This window comes from Coturnix japonica, chromosome 2, assembly GCF_054131305.1.
Source record: "Coturnix japonica strain WE chromosome 2, WE-NBRP24, whole genome shotgun sequence".
NCBI classification, from domain to species: domain Eukaryota; kingdom Metazoa; phylum Chordata; class Aves; order Galliformes; family Phasianidae; genus Coturnix; species Coturnix japonica.
In genome coordinates, this window is record NC_140664.1 from 131,188,241 (window position 1) to 131,211,134 (window position 22,894).

The following is a 22,894-nucleotide window of genomic DNA, read 5'->3' on the forward strand; positions in this document are numbered from 1 at the left end:
TTCCTTTCAGAGACAAGCTGTATAATAATACTGCAGTGACAGAAAAATCGAGGAGAGGTGGCTTTCTCTGATAGAGAATTTGCCTTTAATTCTACCCTGAAGAGATTGCAATGGAGCACCAACCTTTGTTCTTACTGTAGTGCTTCACTGCTATACCAACCATTTGTTAAATGGGAAGTAATTGGGGTTGAAAAAGAATTGAATGAATAAAGCTTCTGGCAGGGAAGGGGAGGAGGCAAAGTACGGGTTAAAGGTTATTCCTTGCAGAAATTTCATAAAATGAGAGGTAATGCAGCTTTTGAGCCAGAGTTGTTGGTGCTGCTGGAGGAGACTTGCAGAAAAGAGGGAGGAGACTGCAGGGGGAGACTGAAGCTGCAGAAATGCAATGAGAATAACAAACTAGCATCAAATATTCAGCTTTGTGGCATCTTACTGATTATATTAGAAATTTCATTGAGGTTTGCAGCTTTGGTCATTTAACTCAGAGAGCAGAGAGCAAAGAAGGAGGAAGTGAGGAGTAAAGGAGCAGTAACACTATATGTATATGTATATTCTAGTATATATACGCTATGTGTATGGGCACCGTTAGAAGGCTTCCTGTTCATGAAATATTTTAGCATTAGTGAAAACTGCATTTGCTGCTTGCAGAGGAATGGATTTGCTGTGCATATTTCAGTGCTTTTCTGCTTTCTGGGGTTCAGACAGTTTGAAAAATAATGAAGGTTTTTATATTTATTCTATTTTGAACTTGTATCTGCTTTCAGACCCCTCTTTCACACTGCTACATTTTTCCTTCTCCCACCACGCATCTCCCCCAAAGACAAAGTAATCTGTCATTAAAGGTGATCTGGTCTTATTTGGGGCCTAGGGAGAATTAACAAGGTTTTAGATCCTTGACAGAACCCATATAGATTAAAATATCACTATTGAGAAAGCATTAATGTACTTCCATCTTGCATGTTTTTGTACTGCTTTGCAGTTAGGTTATTCTTGTCTTTGTGGTCCAAATGTGTATGAAATGAGAAGTTATTCATCTATCTATATTGCAGTAGTCAGGCAATACTGGAATGGCATCTTCAGTTTTGTGTCTGCATTTGTTGAAATTGTGCTCGCAAATCAAAGAAGGTACGGGAATGGGCCAGAAAAAAAGTTTAGAGAGAACGTCTTAGAGTGAGAAGCTTACAGCTCCATCTGTTCTGCTATTCTCGAAGAAAGAGAGATGATTTGTTTACAGTGCAGAAGTGCCTTAATGTGTTGAAATATTAGTTACCAGAAACCTCCATAATATATCAGAGAAAGAAAAGAATTGGCTGCAGTAGACTGAAAGCTGAATCCAGATGAATTAAAATGGGCAATCAGAAACAAACAAGCAAACAACAAAAGAAACACCCTTAATTATGGCACGATACCTTCTGAAAAATGCAAGTTGAGATACTAATTTCTTCCAACTTGAATAAGGCAGCCCTCAGCGCAGTGTCACTGTTGCCAGACTTGTTAAATAAATGGAGAAGAAAATTTCAAAGGATTATTTTGTGTTGATAGAATATAAACACTAGGAGAAGGTCTGGATTCGGATATTGAATTTTGCAGTAATCAGTCATGCTGCCAGATTAGTGGCCACTGGCACTGGTAAATATGACACTTTATTGTTTTGTGCAAGCAATATTATAGCAGCCGGAGCAAACAGCTTACTCAATACTATGAAAGGTTTGCTATTGTCTTCAGCAGGAGATGGCCTTTTATTTTTCCACGTGGAACTGCTTAGGGAAATTCACATTGCCCAAGAAACATATTGTCCAGGAATGGAGGTTGTGTTCTTGCAATGGGAGCAGTGCTGCAGGTTGCATCCAGCACTGTAGTTTAATTGAGGTAAATGGGAAAAGAATGATTACTGCAATAGCTGCAACAAATTTAATGAAAAGTCATCTTTTGCTTTTTTAACTCTTTACTTAAAATTTTATGGTTTTACACCTGAGTCCACACAATTTGTTATGTGCCTACTTGAAGATGCCATAATGGCCTGTAATCACTTCCTGCTACTTCTAGGAAGGCTGAACTCAGGGGAATTATTCATAAAACTCAAGAATCATTTACAGCTGAAACGACTTTCAACTTTGGTATTATTTGATATAAAATGTGCTAGTTTTATAGGTAATGTACTACAATTAGAAATCACCGCTAATTAAACATATTTAAAGAATGGGATATTTCCTCTGTGGCACGTCTGTATATTCTCTTTACTTATACTTTTATTACTTATAATTGCAATTCATTTCTGTCCATAAAAATTGATCATTTTCAGGTACCTTAAGTTAACGATTCAATAATTTAAAACCAGTGAGTATTTGTTCTCTTTGAGGGCAGTGAAAATGAATTGCACATTGTTGAATTTAAAATGCCATTCGTGTGGAGAAATAAGTCCCTGGAGAACCTGTGAGTGGCACTGACACAGAGGGAATGGGGGAGGTTGCAGGGTACAGATTTTTACTGATATCTGTGTCCCGGTTGACTGAAAAGCTGAGTGTTTGAAAATTCAACTGAAGTGAACTGAGTTGAAGGTATTTCCCAAAAATCAAATCGTCGTATGTGTTTGCAGTTGACTAGAGGGAAAGAAAAGTCAAAGCAGAGAAATATTGGCAGGGAAGAGACTCAGGCATGAGAGGGATCTGAGTTGTGTGAAGTGAAACGTGAGCTGCTTTTTCATACCTAAAGAGATCAGAGATTCTCTTTTTTATGGAAAAGAAAACTTCATGTTGTTTTGGACAGAAACAGTTTGCTGTCCTGGTCCACAGAGAGCCAGGACCACTTTAACTGGTTGACTTCTCACCATGCCTGGATGACTTCTCCTCACGCAGGAGGTCTGGGTGTATTAGTATCCATGGGCTGTCTGGCACCATATGAATGTAGGGTATTGCATTCTTATCCGCTTCAGCTACTGATTGCAAGAATTGTCCTGCCATTCCTGGCCATCTTGGAGATAATTTTAGCAGGTGGGTATAATTCAGTGCAAGGTAGCACATGGGACAGCTTCACCAAATTCAGTGGAAACCGAATCAGTGCCAGTATCATTTCTGCAACTTCTTTTTACTGCTGCTTCTCCTCAAACACTTGTAATGAGTAAAAACATTACAAATCAGATTCTTCATCATTATGTTTCATGTAAAAATCAACATTCATTTATCATATATTGCAATTGTGAGGATGTTTTAGCATGATGATGCATGAGCTATTAATTTTTGGTGATTTAAACACGTGTGGACACGTATTTAATTTCTGCCCTGTTTCTCATTTTAGCATCACATACTCAGAGTTTTTACTTTTATCTTTAAGAAAAGCAGAAAGCTGAGGCTTTTGGTGAGGGCTGAGAGGTAGTAAAGCTAATAATTGAATATGGAAACTAGCCTTGTGTCTCCACCTTTGTCTAGAAGAATGAAGCAAGAAGATACGTATCATACATAGATACTGTCATCTGCTTTGTTGAAAAGAGAATAAATATCCTGCCTAAATTCTTTTTTTTTTTTTTTCTTAAAAAAAAGCACCTACCAAGCCCACAAATTACTTCAGCTTTATCTGAAAAATAGACTTTATTCCCTTCTCAAATTAGTCATTTCTTTTATGCATGGCATCTCTTGCCTTTCAGTACCTTAATTGAAACTGTAATAATTGATGCCACCTTTACATATTTATTTCCTGTAGAAATAGTTTACACTGAATCACAGATTCAGGAGATAAAAATAGCATTCTGATCATGGGCTTTGCTCCTCGACTGGCTGCAGTGATAAAAGCCATTTCCTCTGCAGCAGGCAGCCTGGGACTGCAGCCCATGTGCACGGAGTTGCTGATTTACAGGGGTGCTTAGCACCCTGAACTGCAGTTTAATTCTCTGGGAGCTTTAGCGCCAATAAATTGAAGTCAAGTATGTGTTTGAATGTATTTTATATACTGTGTGATGGGTTCTGATTACTTTCCTCATTGGAGGAACTGAAGCCTGTTTGTCGTTGTTTTTTTTTTTGTTGTTGTTTTTATTTTTTTGTTGTTTGTTTTTTTTCCTTAACTAAGTACTTGGGGGTGGTTTTTATGCTTATATAAGCTATCAGAAAAAAAAAAAACCAAAAAAAAGAAACCCAACAATACATCAAGTTCTGTTCCCCTGAAGCTCCCACCCTTATTCTAGGCTATGTTCTATGGCTTTAGCCTTTGTCCTAATGCAGAGTGTAACACAAGTAATGGAAAACTGTTGAAACTGGTGCAGCAGTGTTTGTGCTTATTGATGATGCATTAGACTTAGTGAAGTGGCACAGGTTCACTGTACTGTGACCATCCAGGCTCTGAGGTTGCTCAGAGTGCTGCCTGTTTCCAGTACCACAGGTCTTTGAGTCACAGAAAATTCTTGAGACATCAGTGTTTATGATAATTAGATTTAAAAGTGTGTGTGAGGCAATCAAGTGGTCATATGCTTGACTGAACTCATATATGAAAGATATGATATCATTAACCAGTGAAATCCTCGTGTTCAAGTAAAGAAAATACCAGGACAGTTAATGAGCAATAGCAACACACAAGAGCTCTCATTTTAACCCAGCACTGTATCATATTCTGTATGCTGTACAAAATAGTTAAGATTAATTAAAAAAAGAAAAAAATAGAAAAGAAAAATTGTCTGAGGACTGCAAATCAAACATTCAAAAGGTGGATAAATGTAACTCTGGCACTGTCTGTACTATCTGATTAAGCATCTTTGTGCTTGTGCATTATAGTGCAGTGTGTGATGACATATTGCATACTATATTTTTCTATATAATCCCTGCATCATTCCATGCAGAAGGAGAACCTCTTCTTTGGATCACCTGGGATCTGAAATAGCTGTATTTGCAAACTGGTAGTTTAAACTCCTAGCAACCCAGGCATGCTTACATAAGAACTGAGCTTATCCAAGGTCCTCTGTTTCAGGAAATAAATTAACCCATTCAATCCCAAGAGTGACCATAGAAATATAAGAAATCAAGCCATGCTCGATTTTTATTTAAAATCATTGCAGTTATTTACTGTTTTCTGCTATTTGAAATCCCGTTAATTCTTTAAATATTTATTGGCAGTGTGGTATGAGCATGAGCGAGTCAGATACCATCATAAATGCATTGCTGCCTATTTTGTTTCCTCTGAAAACTGTGGTTTTTACTTTCTATTATGAAGAAAAAAAAAAACAATTTCATGTCCGACTTGGACTGATGAATGAAATACAAGAGCACAACTGCTTTGCTGGGAATGTATTAAATCCAATGTTCTTGAGTCAAGATTTCTAAGAGAAGATTTAAATTGTTTTGAAATCCTACTTACTGTGGATGCTTCAGGGAAGGAATGTGTTACTGTATCTACTTCTGAGCTGTATTTTGAGAGAGAATCTGTATGAGTCGTCAAAGGTGCCTGTGTGAGATGTGACCTTTTCAGTTCCTATTTATTATGTCTTCCCAAATACACACAGTAGCTGCACGGTGCCTGTCAACATTACATTTAGTGGAACTGGTTCTCTGAAGAGTTCTCTTTCAGTCCTTAAATATTCCCCTTCCAAAGCTGGTTCTGAAAAGGAGAAAAAACAAAAAAGAAAAAAAAAAGTGAAGAAAGTTTTAAGATGGGGAAGAAATATATTTAAACTTTCTTTCCATGTTTCTTTTCTAAAACCCTTCCACCTATCATCCCTTTCGCTTCCTTGTGATCTGTTCTTTGTTACTGCACTGCATTCTGATGGCTTTTGCTATAAATGAAGTGCGTGACAATGAATTGTCCCAATTTCAGAATAACACAGTGCACAGTACAAACATTGTGAGCTTCTGAGAAGTGACTCAGCATCAGCACCTGGTTGTCGCTGCCTGTGCTGATCATGGAAGAAGGAATCAAAACACTTTCAACCTTTCTGGTGTTTTTTCTTCTTCCTTCTCACTTGCAGGGTTCTAATGAATCCCCCCAAGCTCTTAGTGGGACTGGGCATCTGCATCAGGGCAATCATGGAGGAGAGGGATTGAAAGCGTGAGTTAGAAACAATAAAATGTATAGTGAATCCATTGAAAATGTGGAAAATTTTCTTTAGAATAACCCTGCTACTGGGCTCAGGAGGTTGTCTGGTCACTACTGCACTGATTTCACTGTTAGAGTTGAAAACCCTTGTGGTATACATGGGTTGGGTGAAATCTTGTCTCAAAGCTCAGTTCAGTGCTGTTTGTCCTTTTAAATTAAGTGGCATTCCCATAAATCTCTATGAGCAATTAAAATGGTAATCATTAAATGATTATTTGGGATATGGGTAGCGAGGAGTTAGAAATGACTTGGTTTGATTACAAACAGGAACATTCTGGAAACAAATTCTGGTCAGCAGCATGAAAGCTTTATTGCACTTGAATGCCTGAAACAGAATCCAACTGGACTAGGTGTGAGCTGGCTGATTGGAGCTTCTCAGATCTTTCAGTTACATCAGCCTGTCGAAATCTTTGTAGCTGGTCTTTATAATAGTGGATCCTTCCCAAGTCCCCACTGAAAACATGGTTGCACTCATTTAAGCTGGATTTCGTCTCATCAAGAGCAATCTCATCCATCTTATGGCTTTGCAGTGCTGCAAACAGGGGGAGCAGCTCTGAACACAACTGGACTTATCAAAGTCTTAGGGCAATCCTGTAATGTTTACAATGGATCAAATTAAATTGTCCAGCTGCTACCTGGCAAATTACCCCATTGCCCTATATGCCTTGTTTGAAATGGGGGAAAATCTTCTATGTTTGGAGTCTTTTGGTAGGGAAACTAGAATAGACTCCAGGCCACTTGAGGTGGGAAGTCTGGGTGATGGGAAAGCAGCAGGCTGCAGTATGAGTGCTGGGGGAAGGAGGGGATGTAGAGAAACAGAAATTATTGATTTTGTGATTGGAGAGTGCATCGTGTATGTTGTGATGCCAATGGGAGGGCCAGACCTTCATTTTCTTTTAGAGTAATCCTTTCTGTTCTCCACATACATCCCAGGAAAATGAAACTAAAATACTGGCTGAGACTGAGAACTTTTATCGTTTAACTGATGTTTTTGTTTTTCAATAAAAGAGTAATCATGTGGGACATCCTTCATAGTCTTCATGAGCATTCTTCACATGGGATGCTGATGCAGATAAGTAAGCACTGCCATCTGAACACTGAATGCTCTGTGGGCCTCACTGTCCTTCATGTTGCAGGGGCTTCTCAACGTTGTGTCTGGATGGGCTGGAAAAATTAGATTTATTTTCTCATTTCTGAATCAGCAGGTATTCCCATTTTTGCTCTTGTTGAGCAACTGGAAAAAAATAAATAAGGTTGAAAGCTAACATTCCTGAATTTCTTTTTGTGTTCTGACTTTTTGCAAAAATTTTTGCAGGTGTAACAGCTGTATAATGTATAAATCATCATAAACAAGGCTTGAAAGGAACTTCACTGTTTATACTATAGCTTCCCTGCCCTTTAGCAGTGATGAAAACTGAAAATACCAGTGCATCTTGAATTCAAAGGAGAAAGAAAAAAAAATAGATGAGAGATCATAAAGGGGTAACGTGGTTCAGCTAGACTCAGCGTTTGGAATATTAAGCAGATTTGACCCATGCTGAGCAGAGTCTGAAGAGCAAATTCTTCTCAGCACCATCTCTTGTGTCAGGACCCTGATTAACAAAGACATTTAAATAATGTCACTGCACTTCATACAATTTGAGCCTATTTTCTCTATTGTATAGCTTGTGAATGTAATTTTTTTTTTCACTTGCCATATTTGACCTCTGTCTCCTAATAGTGACAGGCAATGATACTTTGAATTATTATGCTGAATATAAATGTAAGCTTCAAAAATAACAAAGCTTTTGTTCCTTTCCTGATGAAAGCACAATTTTGCAGTTACTTTAAATATTACAGCTCTAAGTCTGCTGTTGTTACTTCTACTAAGGATTTCTCAGTGAATTCATTAAAAGTGTCTGTTTTCATAGTGTGGCTTGTTCAAATAAGAAGCAGGGATTTGAAAGTTCAGGGTATATCTTGCTGTGCTTAAGCTGCAGCAGTGTTACATATGCTGAACCTGTTTTTATGTTACTGGTGGGTAATAATGCAAACTGAACTCTAAATTCCCTCATTAGATGTTTAAGTCTCTAAGGCTAAAACGAAGGCTAAGTATTGATATTTATTAACAGAATGCTGGGTGAATTAATGTTTTCCAGGGGCACACAGATTTTTGAAAGAACAATTCTAGAAAGATAAAGGTAAGCAGAAGCCACATGTGTTTTTCAGGCATGTGAAAATAATTTCAAGGGTCACTGGTTTCGCAGCTGGAATTAACAACAGGGTAACAGAAAGAGGAAGAAGAGAAGATGCCTTTGCTTCCATTTTCTTGTTTGATGCAGTGAATAACAGTGGTGGGAGAATGCCCCTAATGCTGTGGTATTTCTGGAAATGCTGCCTTTTCACCTTGTTTGTTTTTTTCCCCTTTGATTTGATTTGATTTTAAATCATCTTAGTTGTATCTGGAAAAGTTGAATAGGTAAAGTGAATGGGCTAAACCTCTCTGGTTGTCACACTAAATCTAGAAATGTAGGGCACAATAACCTTACCATGATTATATTTTCAGCTTTCAAGTGTTTTTCTACCTTTCTGTTTTTGGAAAAAAAATGGAAATGAATCTACTGCTCATTTGACTGGTAGATGTGCAAAGAGAAGTCATTTTAGTGAGAACCTGTTCTTCCCTTACTGAATTTCTGTGTCAGAGTTCACCAAACCTCTGTGCTGCATTTTGAGGTGTCCTGAGCTGTTGTGTGGCTGCCAACAGTCCAGATGGAAACTATAAATCAGGCAGCAGATGAATGTATGATTGCCTCTGCAAAAAAACCCATTTTTTCACTTATTTCATAGGTTAGGGGCCTGTCATACTTCATCTCCATCATACAGTAATAAACATTTTGTAGGGAGATACCAGGAGGATAAAGAAGATGTGAGATGACTAAACGTGTTCTTACGGAGAGGAAATTCTCTGTTATGTAGATTTCAGTGCAATCCATACCACAAATAATTTGTGCTTGTTTCCTCAAGACTCTAACCCATACTGATTCACTGCACTTAGGGGAACACTAAGAAAGCACCCAAATTATTCCAAATCATTGTTCTCGCAGTTATAGCTGTATGAGAGACAAAAAGTGGAGGTGTGTGCTGAAGCATTTTTATGAGTGATATCAATACGTGTGGGCATCAAACCCAAATCTAAATGATAAGAAAGGTGGATTTTTAATTTAGAATTAAGAAAAATGCGATAATGAAATAATCCAGTTTTCTAAACTCTCACTGAGCACAATAAACCTCTTCATCTCAACTACAACACACTGTCCCCAGGGATTTTACCAAACAGATTAAAAGTGCTGACTTAGGTTATTCAGCTTATGTGTCTTTTTCTCAAATATAAAGATAGGCAAGGATTAGATGCTTCTTATTATTTTATTTACTGATTTATTGTGAATGTGATTTGGGGGAATAGAAAGTAGCAAAGAATCACATAATCCTTTTGTCTTCTCTTTTCCTGATTGTGTGCTTGGGAAGTTGTTTTGTGCCCTCTGTTACCATCTAGGCAGTGTTTTGTTGTTTGCTTTTTTAAACTCTTTCCATTTCAAAGCCAGTTTCCTATTGTGGGGCAATTAATAGCCTGGCAGCTGTAAATAGCCAGAGACTAATTTATTTATTTGTTTTGACTGGGGTGACTTTTTCTAGCAACAAGCAGATCATCTTGATTTGAATCAATGTATGGGTGTTTTGTTGTTTTTTTTTTGTTTGTTTCACTTTGTATCTTATCAGTGAATATCATCCTAAGATTAGTGTTTCTAAGATTAAGTTTCTGTTTAACTAACTTACTGAGCATTGTTTGAGAGTGGAACAAGTATAGATTTCCCTAGAAAGGGAAGAAAAGCTGGTTCTGGTTAGTGCAGGCAGTGTGTGAGTATCTGCATGGGGCAGTTCAGGAGAACTTCTTGCTCAGTTTTTGCCCTGAAGAGCAGTAACCTGTGGAAGGACCAAGTAAGGCTGCGGCACCTCCAGTTCTGTGAAGGGTTTAGGGTTCTGTGGGTATCACAGCTCTGATGGAGAGAGACTTCTAGAGTTTATTCAATCTCTTGCACTGTGTTGGCAGTGTTTCTGCATGGGGAAATGCTACACAACCCTGAGAAATGCACCAAGGGAAATCAGATGGTTTTTATGGTGGCTCTGCTATAGATGCGTGTCTTTGTACTGAGATGGCTGACGTAAAATTCAGAGGGCCCTGAATAGTCTACCCTTTTAAACCATGGCTGCTACAAAATCAGCCGTAAAATGAGGAAGCTGCAGTGCCTTCTTTGGAAAAGCATTCTGTTGGATTGTGCTGTGGCAACAAATCTGGGCTGTACTGCTACGAACAGCTCTGTTCTTGGAGATGAGCATCCCATTGACATCCTTGGTGTAGAGTTCACTGGTGCCATTTGAGAAGTTAAAGAAGATACAGAATGTGAGTGCTGCTCAGTTTTTGTTTTTCATATCTCCTTCAACTTGAAGAGAAAACATAATTGTCATTCAAAAAAGCTAGGAAAAATAAATACGTAGCACAACTGTTCCCTAATGGTTCTAAACTGTGTTGTTAAATATAATTAAGTATTGTAATGGTAAATTTTAATTTTTTATTTTTATTATATATTGACGTGTATTTCAAGAGATTCAAGTGTGATCATGATAACATGTCAAGAACATTTGCTTGCTTTTGGGTAATGCTTGGAAGACCAGTGCAAAATGTCCCAGTGCAGAAACAGAGTAAGCTAATGGTTCTTGTAGGTGATTTCCCACAGATTGCAGTGGAAGTTGGTTTGGATTTAGCTTTTGCATTTGCACTTTTCCTTTCTATTTCAGTTCTTGTGATGCGTGTGTATTTACACTGTATCTTACTGAACAGGTTTCTTAGAATTTGGACTCAGATCCAAACACGAATTCTTCAAGGGCAAAGGCAGCATCACTTGCCATTGATTCTGCTGAGCATTTAAGAAGAAGTGACATTTACTAGGGCTTGTTTTGAAGATTTATAAATGCAATATAGATTTGGCAAGAATACCTGCTTCAATAAATGTTGTGCTGTAGCATGTAAGCATGGGTTTAAATACCAGCAGATTCACTAACAGTTTGTCATCCAAGTAAAAATAAATATTCAATAAACAATTTATTAGGGATGTGAATTTGTTTCTGCTTGATTCCACTTGGAAGGACTTGACATCTGCTGCCTACATAGTGTTATTAAGGACAAGATGAAATGAAGACAAATTAATTGTGGAATTGTCAAAACTATAGCAGGGAAGCTTTTCCTGACTAATGAAACTAGTGCAAAGAATAACAGGAGAAGGGAAAGACCCCAGGCTATGTGCCTGAAAGGGCTTGGCATAATGGATAGGGACAAGTGAATTGTAATATTTCAGTAGAAGTGACTCTTCCATGGATCTAACTTTTGTTTTACCAAAAGCGCTTTGCAACACTCTGCTGGCATTTGAAGAACTTACACTGGAGGTAAAAATAGTTTACAGCCATTAGGATCCTCATTTGCACGAGCAGATTTGTGTGACACAACTTTAATACAAATGATAATGGAATAATAAAAACATTGAATGTGGCTTCCTGTTTCTGTTAGTAACACAAAAGCCAGTTAGCATGGGGAGAGACAGAAGGGGTAGATTTGCCTCTGCTCGTATGCAGTTATGCAAACTGCCACTCATCCCCACCCTGTGAAGCCCTGTGCTACCAAGGCTGTGTAGTTGTTGGGTGGAGCCCATGGGTCATGCTAAATATAATGTAATGTGCAGAAGGTACAAAGGAGAGAATTACACAGATTTTAGGTTTGAACCTTTGGCATTTAGTTAAAAGTAATTGCAGATGGAAGTATTTCTTCCATGTGTCATACACTGTTAGTAAAGTAAAATCGATGCCTGTAAAGGCAATTTATTTTATATTCAGACATAGAAATCAATGATGAGTAGGAGCAGCAAACTATCAGTAACTTCTTGAATTTGTGTTGTCCTGTATTTATGTTTTATTGACTGCTGTAAATAGAACAAGTAAGTCCCAGGTTGTGGTTGACTCTATGCAAGAAATGCTCCTAAAGTGTAGAATAAAATGATCATTTCCCTAAAAAACAAACAAAGCTTTCTCTTTTCCTGTTACCATTTATTAGTATGGTGTGAGGTGATGTGAATAGGGAACACCAGCTGAAGGCCAGGATTGTTAGAAGTAAATGGGTGAAACAGGACATTTTCAGGAGTTTATTCATTTATTGCTCTTTTCCAAAATTTGTGCCTTTGATAAGGTAGCAAAAGGCATTTCCTAAGCAGTTTGCCTTGTTGGACTTTAAACTTGGAGAGCTGAACCATGAAGATTTTGGTCTGAGAAATGGGCAGTTCTCTGTGTTTCTAATTCTTGTACTGGGAAATACATGGAGCTCTTGGACACCGTATCTCTCCAATATATTTACAGGAACATTCATTCAGGATTTCATTACTGTGGTGAAACACAGATCCCACAATGGATAACAATATGCTTTTAAAAGATATGTGACAGCCTAACTTCTGTTCTGCATCTTTTGCTATGAATTAGCTTAAGTGACCATTGCAGTGATCAGATTGATTGCTGCTGGTTTCATCTATCATGACTGTTATAAACAGGGGGGTGACACTGCTGATAATTAAGGCTGCATTACATTTTTAAGTTTTGTTTATATGTGCCTATTAATAAGTTTATAGAAAAGAGAATAATCAATGTTACCTCCTGATTACATATACACCTCTCTTAAAAATAATTAATATTCAGATGTTTTTTTTCTCCTTAACGTGTGGGAAAAATACACGTGACATTTAACAGGATACCCTAAAGAAGTAAAAATAAGGCACGTGAACTTTCCATCACATCAAAAGTATGGTAATGGGGAGTGCTTGATTATCTAGAAATATATCACTTTTTCTTAATCCTAGCAGCCACTGATCAGAAGAATTATCTTCCATAATAATACTAACTTAAAGCAATAAATATGAGCTATTCATAAAAATGAAAGGCTTTAACATTATTGCTTTCTCACTTAATTGTTTGATCTAAAGGATATTTGCTGCCCTATGTGCCATTCAGAACTGCTGACAGACACATTTTTGAGTGAATGGTATTTTTGAAAATGCATTCACTTTCTTGATATTAGTTGCTAGTCCTTAAATACCAGAAACATACCAAAAGCAAGGAAAAAAGTGACTACCTTCTGTTTAGTTAATGACATCTCAATGTCTTTCCTGGTGGACCCCATTTTTCTCACTGCTTCTTATTTATGCTGGTGCAGCTCTGTGATACAGGAATGAATCACAAAATACAACACAACTTTAACCCCTGACATTGTGTTTTAGTTTATTCATTTTGCAGATAGAGAAGTGAGTCACTGAGTTTGCGTTGTGTCATAAGCTGAGATGAAGGTGAAGAAGGCACAGGCCGTCATTTCCATGATGTACATTGGTCCCTGTTGCTGCTGTTAGAGTTTGCTCAGCCCGCAGATCCAGGCTGCGTGTCTGATCTTTGCTAAGAGGAAGTTCTCTAGCTCTTACTGAACACAATGGGTTATTGCAGGTCTGTGCAGTCAATGATAGACTTCGGTGATGTGAAGTGATTGGGACTATCTCAGGATGTTCAGGTTTTTAATTGACCTTTTAGATCATTAAAATGGGATAAAATGGTTCTTCCTGGAATACTAGAGTTATCATATTCCCTCTTTGTGTTTTGTGTGTTATTCCACCAAGGCATTCTTTGCAGCATTTTGTTAATGATAGTTTCCAGTAAATGCCATCTTGATCTAGCAACTCTTGATGGTTATGAGCAAAAAATGATGAAACTTTCTGAAGTGATTTATCACAAATGGACAAAAAGCCCTCCTTGAGGAATTTGGACTCTGATAGAAATGACTTAAAAGTGAAAAATGGAAAACAGTTTCCCACAAACTATGTAGATATAGTTATGGATGTTTCTGAAATTTAAATTTATCAAAGATTTTTCTTTTTCTGCTACAGTTTGCATTGGTCTTGATATAAGAAGTGAATGGTGAGTAGTAAAAAGAAAAAAAAAGTAAAAAGAAGGCTCTTGCTAGATAAAAGATTTCACACTTCCCTGTTTCACCCTGTCAATATACTGCAGAAGGCTTTGCTGTGGCTCATGCTGATGTTCCTCCCATACTGTTGTATGATAGGCTGTATATTCAGAATTAAATGCTGAGATGCATTTGCAACATCAGACATTGCTGTACTGCCGAGGATTGCACTCCTGCGTATTGACTTTGCATGAGCAATTGAAAGCCCTCATCTGACAGCCAAAATTTGATTTTTCACAAACAACAATAAGAGATCAGCATTTACAAGAAGTGGTAGTAGGAACTGCTACATGGATCTGAAAGAACAGCTCTGCTCTGAGGTGTTTAAAAATACATGAAGAACCGTAGAACTGAGATGAATTTGCTCACATATGTATAACCTGCATATCCACATAATTTTCTATGCTAATTTAAGTGCCAGGACATTTCTGACCAATTCTGCCTTGTTACAGGTGATGTTTTAATTCCCAGATTGAAGGCACTTCAAAAGTGCTTTCCAAGGAACTGTATTTTTCAGACAATAAGGCTGTCATCCTACTGTTAGCATGAAATGAAATGGATAAAATAAAATGAGAAGGAAGACCTGCTGATTTTATACGCATTGTTAACTCCTATTTGGACAATATCTCCATTCTTAGCACTGTATAGTCTAGCATTATAACTGATTTCCACGTCTGAAAAATATCCCTTATTATGAAATGGGTGAATGGAAGTTTAGAGTAGTGCAAGACTTCATGGAAAAGAATAGTAAAGAGCAAAAGGAATGAGAAAGAAATTTTTTAGAAAAAGGAAATGATATTTTAACAGAAAAGGAAAGATTACTACTGTAGTCTAATAGGAGACTGCGGAGGATTAATGTGGTAACGACAGCTGTTTCACCGAGTAGAACTAAAATCAGGCTTTTTAGGTTGAATCTGGAATATTCACCTACACTTGGATGTGTTTGTCAGCTGACACAAGTGAGTTCAAAGCTTCATGAAACAAGCAAAGCCATTTCTTCTTTTAGTGTTATTTTGGGTGTATTTGAATGTTTCCTTGCATTCCTGTAAACCCCTTGGACTGACAGTGTTAAGGACATGCCTGTTCATGGTGCAGGGGCAGGAGGAAATGGAGGAACAGAAGATACACCTTTACTCACCATATATTAATTTGATTGTTTTTTTATAAGTATGTCACAGCTAAGATGTTCCAGAAAGCCATTCCAGTTAAAGATGTAACTGATCATGAATTAAATTTAGGCTGGACATTCATATGAAGTTGTAACCATGAAAGAAGCTCCATTTTGCATATCTTACTTCCTAAAATTATTTTCTGTGCACAGAACCATCTGCTTTCAAGGTTGAGGGTCACTGGTTTATGAGATGGTTTATAAGACATAGTGGATAGCGTGGGATTTATGTCAAGGGCTTGCAGTCTTTTTTGTGTGTCTGTTCTAGTCTATGGAGAATAGCCTGTATTAGCTGGAAGTTACATTATATATTTTACATTATCCCATTATTCTTTTCTTACTACCAGCTCTAGCAGCAGAAAAATCTTATGCAAAACTTAAAAACTTAAACTTGTATAAACCAATTATTTATATCTGTCCACACAGGCTGAAATAAAGGTAAGGAAACATTGCATGCTAGGCCCTGTGAGAGCATTTTATAGTCTTCCTGGCAAATAAAGTACTCATTTGGTTTTTTTAAATGACAGAAATTCCAAAAAACAGAAGAGAAAAGCCTTCCCTCTACCTTCCGGGATAGTTACTTAGAGTAAATTAAATCTGGGCTGTAAAAAGATCATGCCAGTTGTTTAATTCTGTGGAGATTATCTCTTTTATGTATAATAAAACAATATATGAAAATTTGAAAGTGTGATCCTTAGGCAGCCCTTTCATCTGTTCTTTCAAGTGCAGAAGCTTTTTGCCTTTTGAGTATGAGTTGCTGCTGAATGCAGAGACTGAACATTCTGCATATTGTAGAGAAGTTCCTACTAGAATTTCCAAAAGAGGACAAAAACCTCAGTGGTGTAAACCTGGTACGCAGTACTACTGCCTGGGGACATTCAGGAGACCGCAGAGCAGGAGCAGTGATGGCTGCTTGTAGCTCCGTGTTGTTCCTTCAAATACAGGCTGTGCTAGGGTTTCTTTTAACCCAGGAAACAATAAAGTGTTAGACCAGAGCAAGACAAAATAGTTAGAGCAAGTTCTCATGGAAGTGTAACATAAAACTGTGCTGCCATATTTTCTCCTGCTTTCACAGAACCCATCCTCAGTCACAGAGTTCAAAATAAACAAATACGCCAAGCCATAGATACCATAGATACAGGGGAGTTAAGTGCTGTGGCACACCAGTTCATACTGAAAGCTAGCAGTGACCTTTACAGCGCAGAGGTGGATTTAACTTCTCCATCATTATTTTTGCCATTAAACCTGCATTGTCAGTTGTTTTACAAAATTGCTCTTGGAAGATGTTCTAGTTTTCTGTAACGGGAAACATCAAGATTTTATCTTTTGGCTATGTTCTTAGGTAGAAAAAACACTAATTGAAAAAATTTGTTTTGATATGCACACAGCATTAAAGACACAATTTCATCATAATACTGAAAAGTGGACCATACTGGGCCTGTTCCTGAAATCTGAAAACAGAGGTGTGGGATGCAAAGAAGTGCAGCAACTGTGAAGGATGTGGAACCTGCAGAAAGCCGTGTCTGTATGTTGACCTGTCTGTTGTGAAAGTTAGGGAAGAAAGCCAATCATTCCCAGTTCTGCAGGCATTATGACAGCTCAGGAAGGCAACACATGGCATGGGGGACAAAACTCTCTGAGTTCCACAACTGAGAGTTTCCTGGCTGAAATGAAGAAGCAGTTGCAGGTAGATCAGTGAAAAACCTGTTTTATTGTAGACTGTACAGGGACAAAATGGATAATAAAACCAAAAAGTGGGAAAAAAAATAACGTCACAACTGAAAAATAGTAATATGTTATGGCTTCAAGTGTGAATACTTGAAGGTTATTTGGCATTTTTATATGGGGATTTTCCCGACAAAGAAGAACCACATTTGAGTATATAGGTTTCTGCTAATATAAAATAATCTCCTGTCACTTTGAATGGACTTGATATGTAAAAATCATTTTGTTGCCGAAATATTGATGCAGAACTAATCATTTTGGATTTCAAGTGGTAAAAGAGCAGGAAGGGCCCTGCATTAGGCTGTCACACACAGGTCTCAGTGAAAGTGCCCACAGATCCCTGTGAAGCCTAAGCATCCTTCTCAGCCTGCTGGGGAGGGTGTGCACAGCCAAATCCCCAGGCACTGAGAACAGTTAGTGTTGCAAAGAACTTAATTTGGGCTCTGCTGATGTACACCACAAAGCCATTGCAAAGTTAAAAGCTGTAGTTTTCCTGCCTGGGCATTCAAAGGTATAAAAATTGTGCCAATGATTATGAGTTAGAGAAAATTAAGAGGGAGAAGAAGCAGAAGATTTCAACAGTTGCTCATTAATTTGCATGCATAAAAGATGCGGTCAGACATATCTGCAAAGGCATCAGATTTCTGTAAGATGAAAAACAGAGTCCGAAACAAACTAAAGGCTGCCAATACATAGAAAAATTGAACAGCCAAGAAAAGAAAAGACATATTTGGATGCTGATTGTTTTAAAATAATTTTGTGTGACAAAACCAATGAAGCAAGTTAAAAATGAAGTTGATGTGAAATCATCTTTGATTCTACTTTTGGAGACAGAACGTAAGATTTTCTTTGCCAGTGTGCATTTGTGAAAGCTGTTTCTTCACTGTCTAACACTGCTCACTTTCAATATGATTTCAATTAACAAATGGAATTGTGTTGAACTTAATGGGAACCTAGAAAGTACCAATTTTGTTATTATTTTTTTTCTTCTTGTAAGTAATTATAATAATTAATTTTATAGATGAAAGAAAAGATCCGGGGAAAGCCCTGATAATAATAATAATAAAACCCAGCCTTATCTGGAGTAACTGAACTGGCTTTGATATGGGGGTTGCCTTTGCAGCCTCTACGTGCTCCCTTTTCACATAGGTTGAGGTTGTGGAGTTCCATCATAGGGCTGGAGCACTTCTCCAACACAGGCAGGCTGAGAGACCTGAGCTTCTTCTACTGGAAGCTTCAGTGATTCCAATGCATAAAAGGAGCATATAAACGGGAGGGAGACTGACTTTTTACATGGATGGATCGGGGGAATGGTTTTAAACTGAAAGAGGGAAGATTTAGATTGGATGTCAGGGGAAAATTTTCACTGTGTGTCCAGAGATGCTGTTGATACCCCATCCCTAGAGGGGTTTCAAGGCCAGATTGGATGGGGTCCTGAGTAACCTGGTCTGGTGCCTGGTTGCCCTAGTGGTGGGTAACCCTGCATATGGCAGGAGGTTGGACCTTGATGCTCTTTAATGTCCCTTCCAACCCCATCTTTTCTATAATTCTGTGACTCTGATCTTTAATTTAAAACCCAAAGCAATAATTAGCATTTTGACTGTCACTAAGGTGAAGCATTACTTCTTGTAGGGAAGGCTTGCACCTCTGGTTGTTGTTTTTTTCATGACGACTCACAACCCAGTGCTGTTCAGCCGAGAGCAATTCTTTTTGTCCGTACTGCTTCGCTGTCCATCAGCCTCCTTCTGTTCATGCATTGGAGTTGCCTGTTGATGGGAACTCAGGGCTGGGAAGCGTGAGCTCTGGGCAGACCTGCAGTAGCAAAGAACTCCACAGGCTGGGTGTCCCTGTGCAGCTCCCTGCTACTGACATGGAAGTAATGTATGTACAAGAGCAGACTGTGATCCTGCTCAGCCAGCGGAGGCAAATCGCTGTAATTGGGTGGAGAGTGGGACGCTGGTGCTAGGTGTGACATGGGAGACAAAGGGAACAGGAAATCACCATCCGGCGTCATACGCTCCTTCTCAACTTTAATTCTGATTGCAGCTGTCAGCGTGGTGTTAGAGTTCTTGAATGTGCTATTCTGTTGAGCTCAGTGTGTGGGAGAGATTGTTTTTGTTTTTTTTTGAAACTGAAACAATGCTGGGAAATAATTGGTGTAAGGTTGGCTTTGAGCACATTGCAGCTCTGGAGGCAGTTACATAAGCAACAGCAATGCTAACTAATTGCAGTGGGGAGATTTCCTGGAACTAGATAAAATTTGCATTTTCATCCATGCGTTCTACCTCTTATCTGAGTTAGAAATGCTGGGAGATACATCTGAGAAAGCGTATTCCCTTAGTTTTACTTTCTTAAGCTCTGTAATAAATACTCTGTTTTTCTTTCACTTATTTGCTCTTTTCTTTCACTTATTTATTTATTTATTTTTTCAGTGTTAAATACTGTATCTTAAAATTGTGCAGCAGGAGAAAGAAAATACATGCAATTGAATGAAATAAGCCATTAAGTCCTGGGATTGGAATGGTTTGTTTTTCTTTTTAACAAAAGCAGCCTTATGGAGGCATAAAGACATACCTAACTAATGACACCTCTGTCTGCTCCCAAATATGTTGCTTGGGATTGAAAGAGATTAATTTCCTGTCTTTATGGAGATGCTGCAGAGATGAACTCTTTCATGCTTTAATTTGAACAAAACTCTTGAGAGAGATTCTGTGTGTTTTTCTTCAAAGTTTATAGTAATTACTGAATAATTGTTAGCATTTAATAGGGCCAGTGTTGGTTGGAGTGGGGTTGGAAAGGGAAATTGCAGTGATTTTGGAAGCACAGTTCATAAATTAGTAGTTTTATAGCTATGCTAATTCTTGATATTAATGTGTATTTTACTCAAACTTCTTTCTTGCACTTCTAAACTTGAATGTTATCACAGTTCTTCCACATGAATTTGTAGAACCACTAAAGATGTGGAATGCTAGAAAACAGAGAAGTAAACTTACACACATATGTATAAACCACACTGCAGAAATAACTTCAGTACCACTACACCAAAATAATCATAGGTGCTTTGTGATTCATTTTTGTGTATTCACATAAGAACTTGTTCTGAGCAGCCTTAGACTGATTTGAGTCCATCTTCTACAGCACATGTGAAAAGGTGAGATTTGCATTTGAAAAGGATGAATCAGATCTAAAAGTATCTCGAAGTTTCTTCCTTCTCCCAGGGGTGTGGAATCATCTACTGTAGCCATTAACATCTACCATGATGTCAGGTGAATTTTTTCTCAATAAACTCAGGAAACACTTTTATTTAATAAGAGGCGTCAAAGAGGTTTTTTTGTTTGTGGAAGCCCATGCATATTTACATGGGTGCTAGACTGTTTATTTTCATTATTTGATGAAAAAGACGTTAATCTATATATTTTTTTTCCAAAACTAGGAGTTTTCTCCTCTAAAATTTGCCTAAATCCCAGACAGCAGCACAGTCTGAATACTCCTTAGACCTGTCTAATCCTACATCAACTTTATGCATCTCCTACTGAAGCTAAAAATTTGATAAATGTTAAAGTTATTTATACTTCTGCATGCTCAGAACCGTCTGCTTTGGCAGAATGAACGAACCTCCTATTTAAACTTCTTTGTAAAATCCAGACTTATGTAAACAGACAATAAACTCAACCTTCATACCCCATAAGACTCTCAAGAATACAATGCTTTTTGAAGAGCTCACTGGGTATAGCTCTCATCCAAGAAGTGAGGTGGTAGAGTTCCAGGTTGTGCTGGGACTGATGGTCCTGAGTGTGCACACATCTGTTGTTGACTGCGAGTGGAGCAGAAATTTACAGTGTGTGCCTGCAGTAGGAACTGAACCTGCTTCCGAGGCTGGTTCTAAGAAGCAGATACATCCTTTCCCATCTGCAGCTAGGGCAGATTTTTCTTTAAGTGGCTTTTTTTAGGAAGATATTAGCAAGATCACCATATCTGGAGCTTTATCGATATTCATCTGGGGGTTTTGTGGTGTTCTATTGTGCATGGTATAAAAGAAATTCACTGTGATTATGCAATATTTAGTTATTAGATAATTACAGATAATTACGGGTAAGTTCTATGAACTAAAGTATTACTGTAACATCTAAAATCTACAAATCGGATAACAATTATGTTTATAATTATATCATTATTCTAAGTATAATTACCATGAGATTGGCAGTGCATGTAATTAATGAGTAATTACTGGAATTTGCCTTCACAGTTGCACTTCCCCCTTGTTGTAAAGTTCTTTGTCACAACATTTAATATAAAGATAAAATAAACTGACCTCCACGTGTTTTATATTAAAACTCAAAACATTTTTTTCCACTTCAATACTACCTCCTTAGTAGTCTAAAAGTGTAGTTTAGTGGAGAGAGCTTAGAAGGGTCATTGTGGTGTGTATGAGGGAGAAGTGAACAAATCACCTCTGGGAAGCAACTATTGGATGGATACTAGCATTCAGAATTAAGATGCTTTGTCTTTTAATGGCCAACCACTGAAATATCTCTTTTCAATAGCTATCCCCAAAGAACTCTTTTTTATACATAAAAAATTGTAAGTAGCTAGAGTTATATAAAAATAAAGCCTTTCAAAATCTCATTGTGTTATCTTCTGTCTTTCTATTATGCTAGGAAAAGCTTGATATACAAAATTTCTTACAGGAGAGAGGTGTCTGTAGTTTAATCTTGGATTCACGTTCAACTTAAAAGCTGCTTTATATATATATATATTGTTTATATAGGACATACAGTTGTCAGACTTTCAAGTTACAAAACAGTGACTTTCTTTTTTCTGTTTGTTTCTCTTTTTTCAGGTTTTACCTGGCAAGATGACTATACACAGCATGTCATTGGTCAGGAACTCTCAAACATCCACAAAGTCCACAACAGACGCCCTGACATCTTTGCATCTGAAGCCTCTGATACAGGAAGGTAAGTCGTCTATGGTATTTTTGCACGGTAGACTTTGAGGAGTCTTCACAAATGATGGGAAATTGAAGCTGACTTAAATGCATTGCTAAAACTTCTCTGTGTGTGACAAATAACAGTTGTACGGCTGCACTTGAAATTGGTAGGAAAATAGTGGATAGAAGGGATTAAAACTCTCAGCCCTTTTCTTCTAGTTATCATCAGGTTAAGAAAATATTAAGGTCTTCTATTGTTAGTTTAGGTGTCAGAAATCCAAACATCAGGTCTTCTGTCCATTCATGCACTGGCTAGTCTCAGTTCAGCCAGCTGTACTTAAGACTGGCTTCCAAAGGCAGACCTTTACAGCAGCTCTTTCACAGGAAGCATCTTGTTCTGGAATAAGACAATTAAATCTAAGCAAAACAAGGAATTGAATGAGATTCTAGCTAACTAATAATAATGTCAAATGTGCGTTTTTCTAATACACAGTTGTAACCAATTTGTGGTCAGTGGATAGTTTGCTTCATTTGCAAAATCTGTCCAGGAAGAGATTCACAGAAGATCCTATGGCAGAAAAAGTTGATACGTACATGTATTCTTTACACTATGGAAAGCAATTTCCTTGTGATTATTGGAGGCAAGAGACACAGCATCAGTAACTGTAGAGTGATATGAATGTTTAGCATGTAATTATATCATCTTCGTATACATATAAATTCATGCATAAATATATACTTCTTCATACACATATAAATAAGCTCTTGCCTGTTCTATCTCTGCAGTTTTCAAGAGCAAGTCAATTGCATTATCCCCAAGAAGGAAATTTGAAGTACATAAGGTTTTAAGTGTAAAAAAATTGAGAATTTGGATTTCTCCTATGTGATCCTATGAAATGCAATACCAAAATCAGTGAAA

The 22,894-nt window shown here is 37.6% G+C and overlaps 1 protein-coding gene across 4 annotated transcripts in view; it reads left to right on the forward strand.

The window, feature by feature from the left end:
• The window catches only part of PTPRN2 (protein tyrosine phosphatase receptor type N2), a 608,667-nt gene that overhangs the window by 181,334 nt on the left and 404,439 nt on the right, over nucleotides 1–22,894 (forward strand). For all 4 annotated transcript variants that reach the window (XM_032442979.2, XM_015852813.3, XM_032442980.2 and 1 more), the window contains exon 4: nucleotides 21,886–22,003. In XM_032442979.2, coding sequence (XP_032298870.1) covers nucleotides 21,886–22,003 — 118 coding nt within the window. The remainder of the gene's footprint in view (nucleotides 1–21,885; nucleotides 22,004–22,894) is intronic.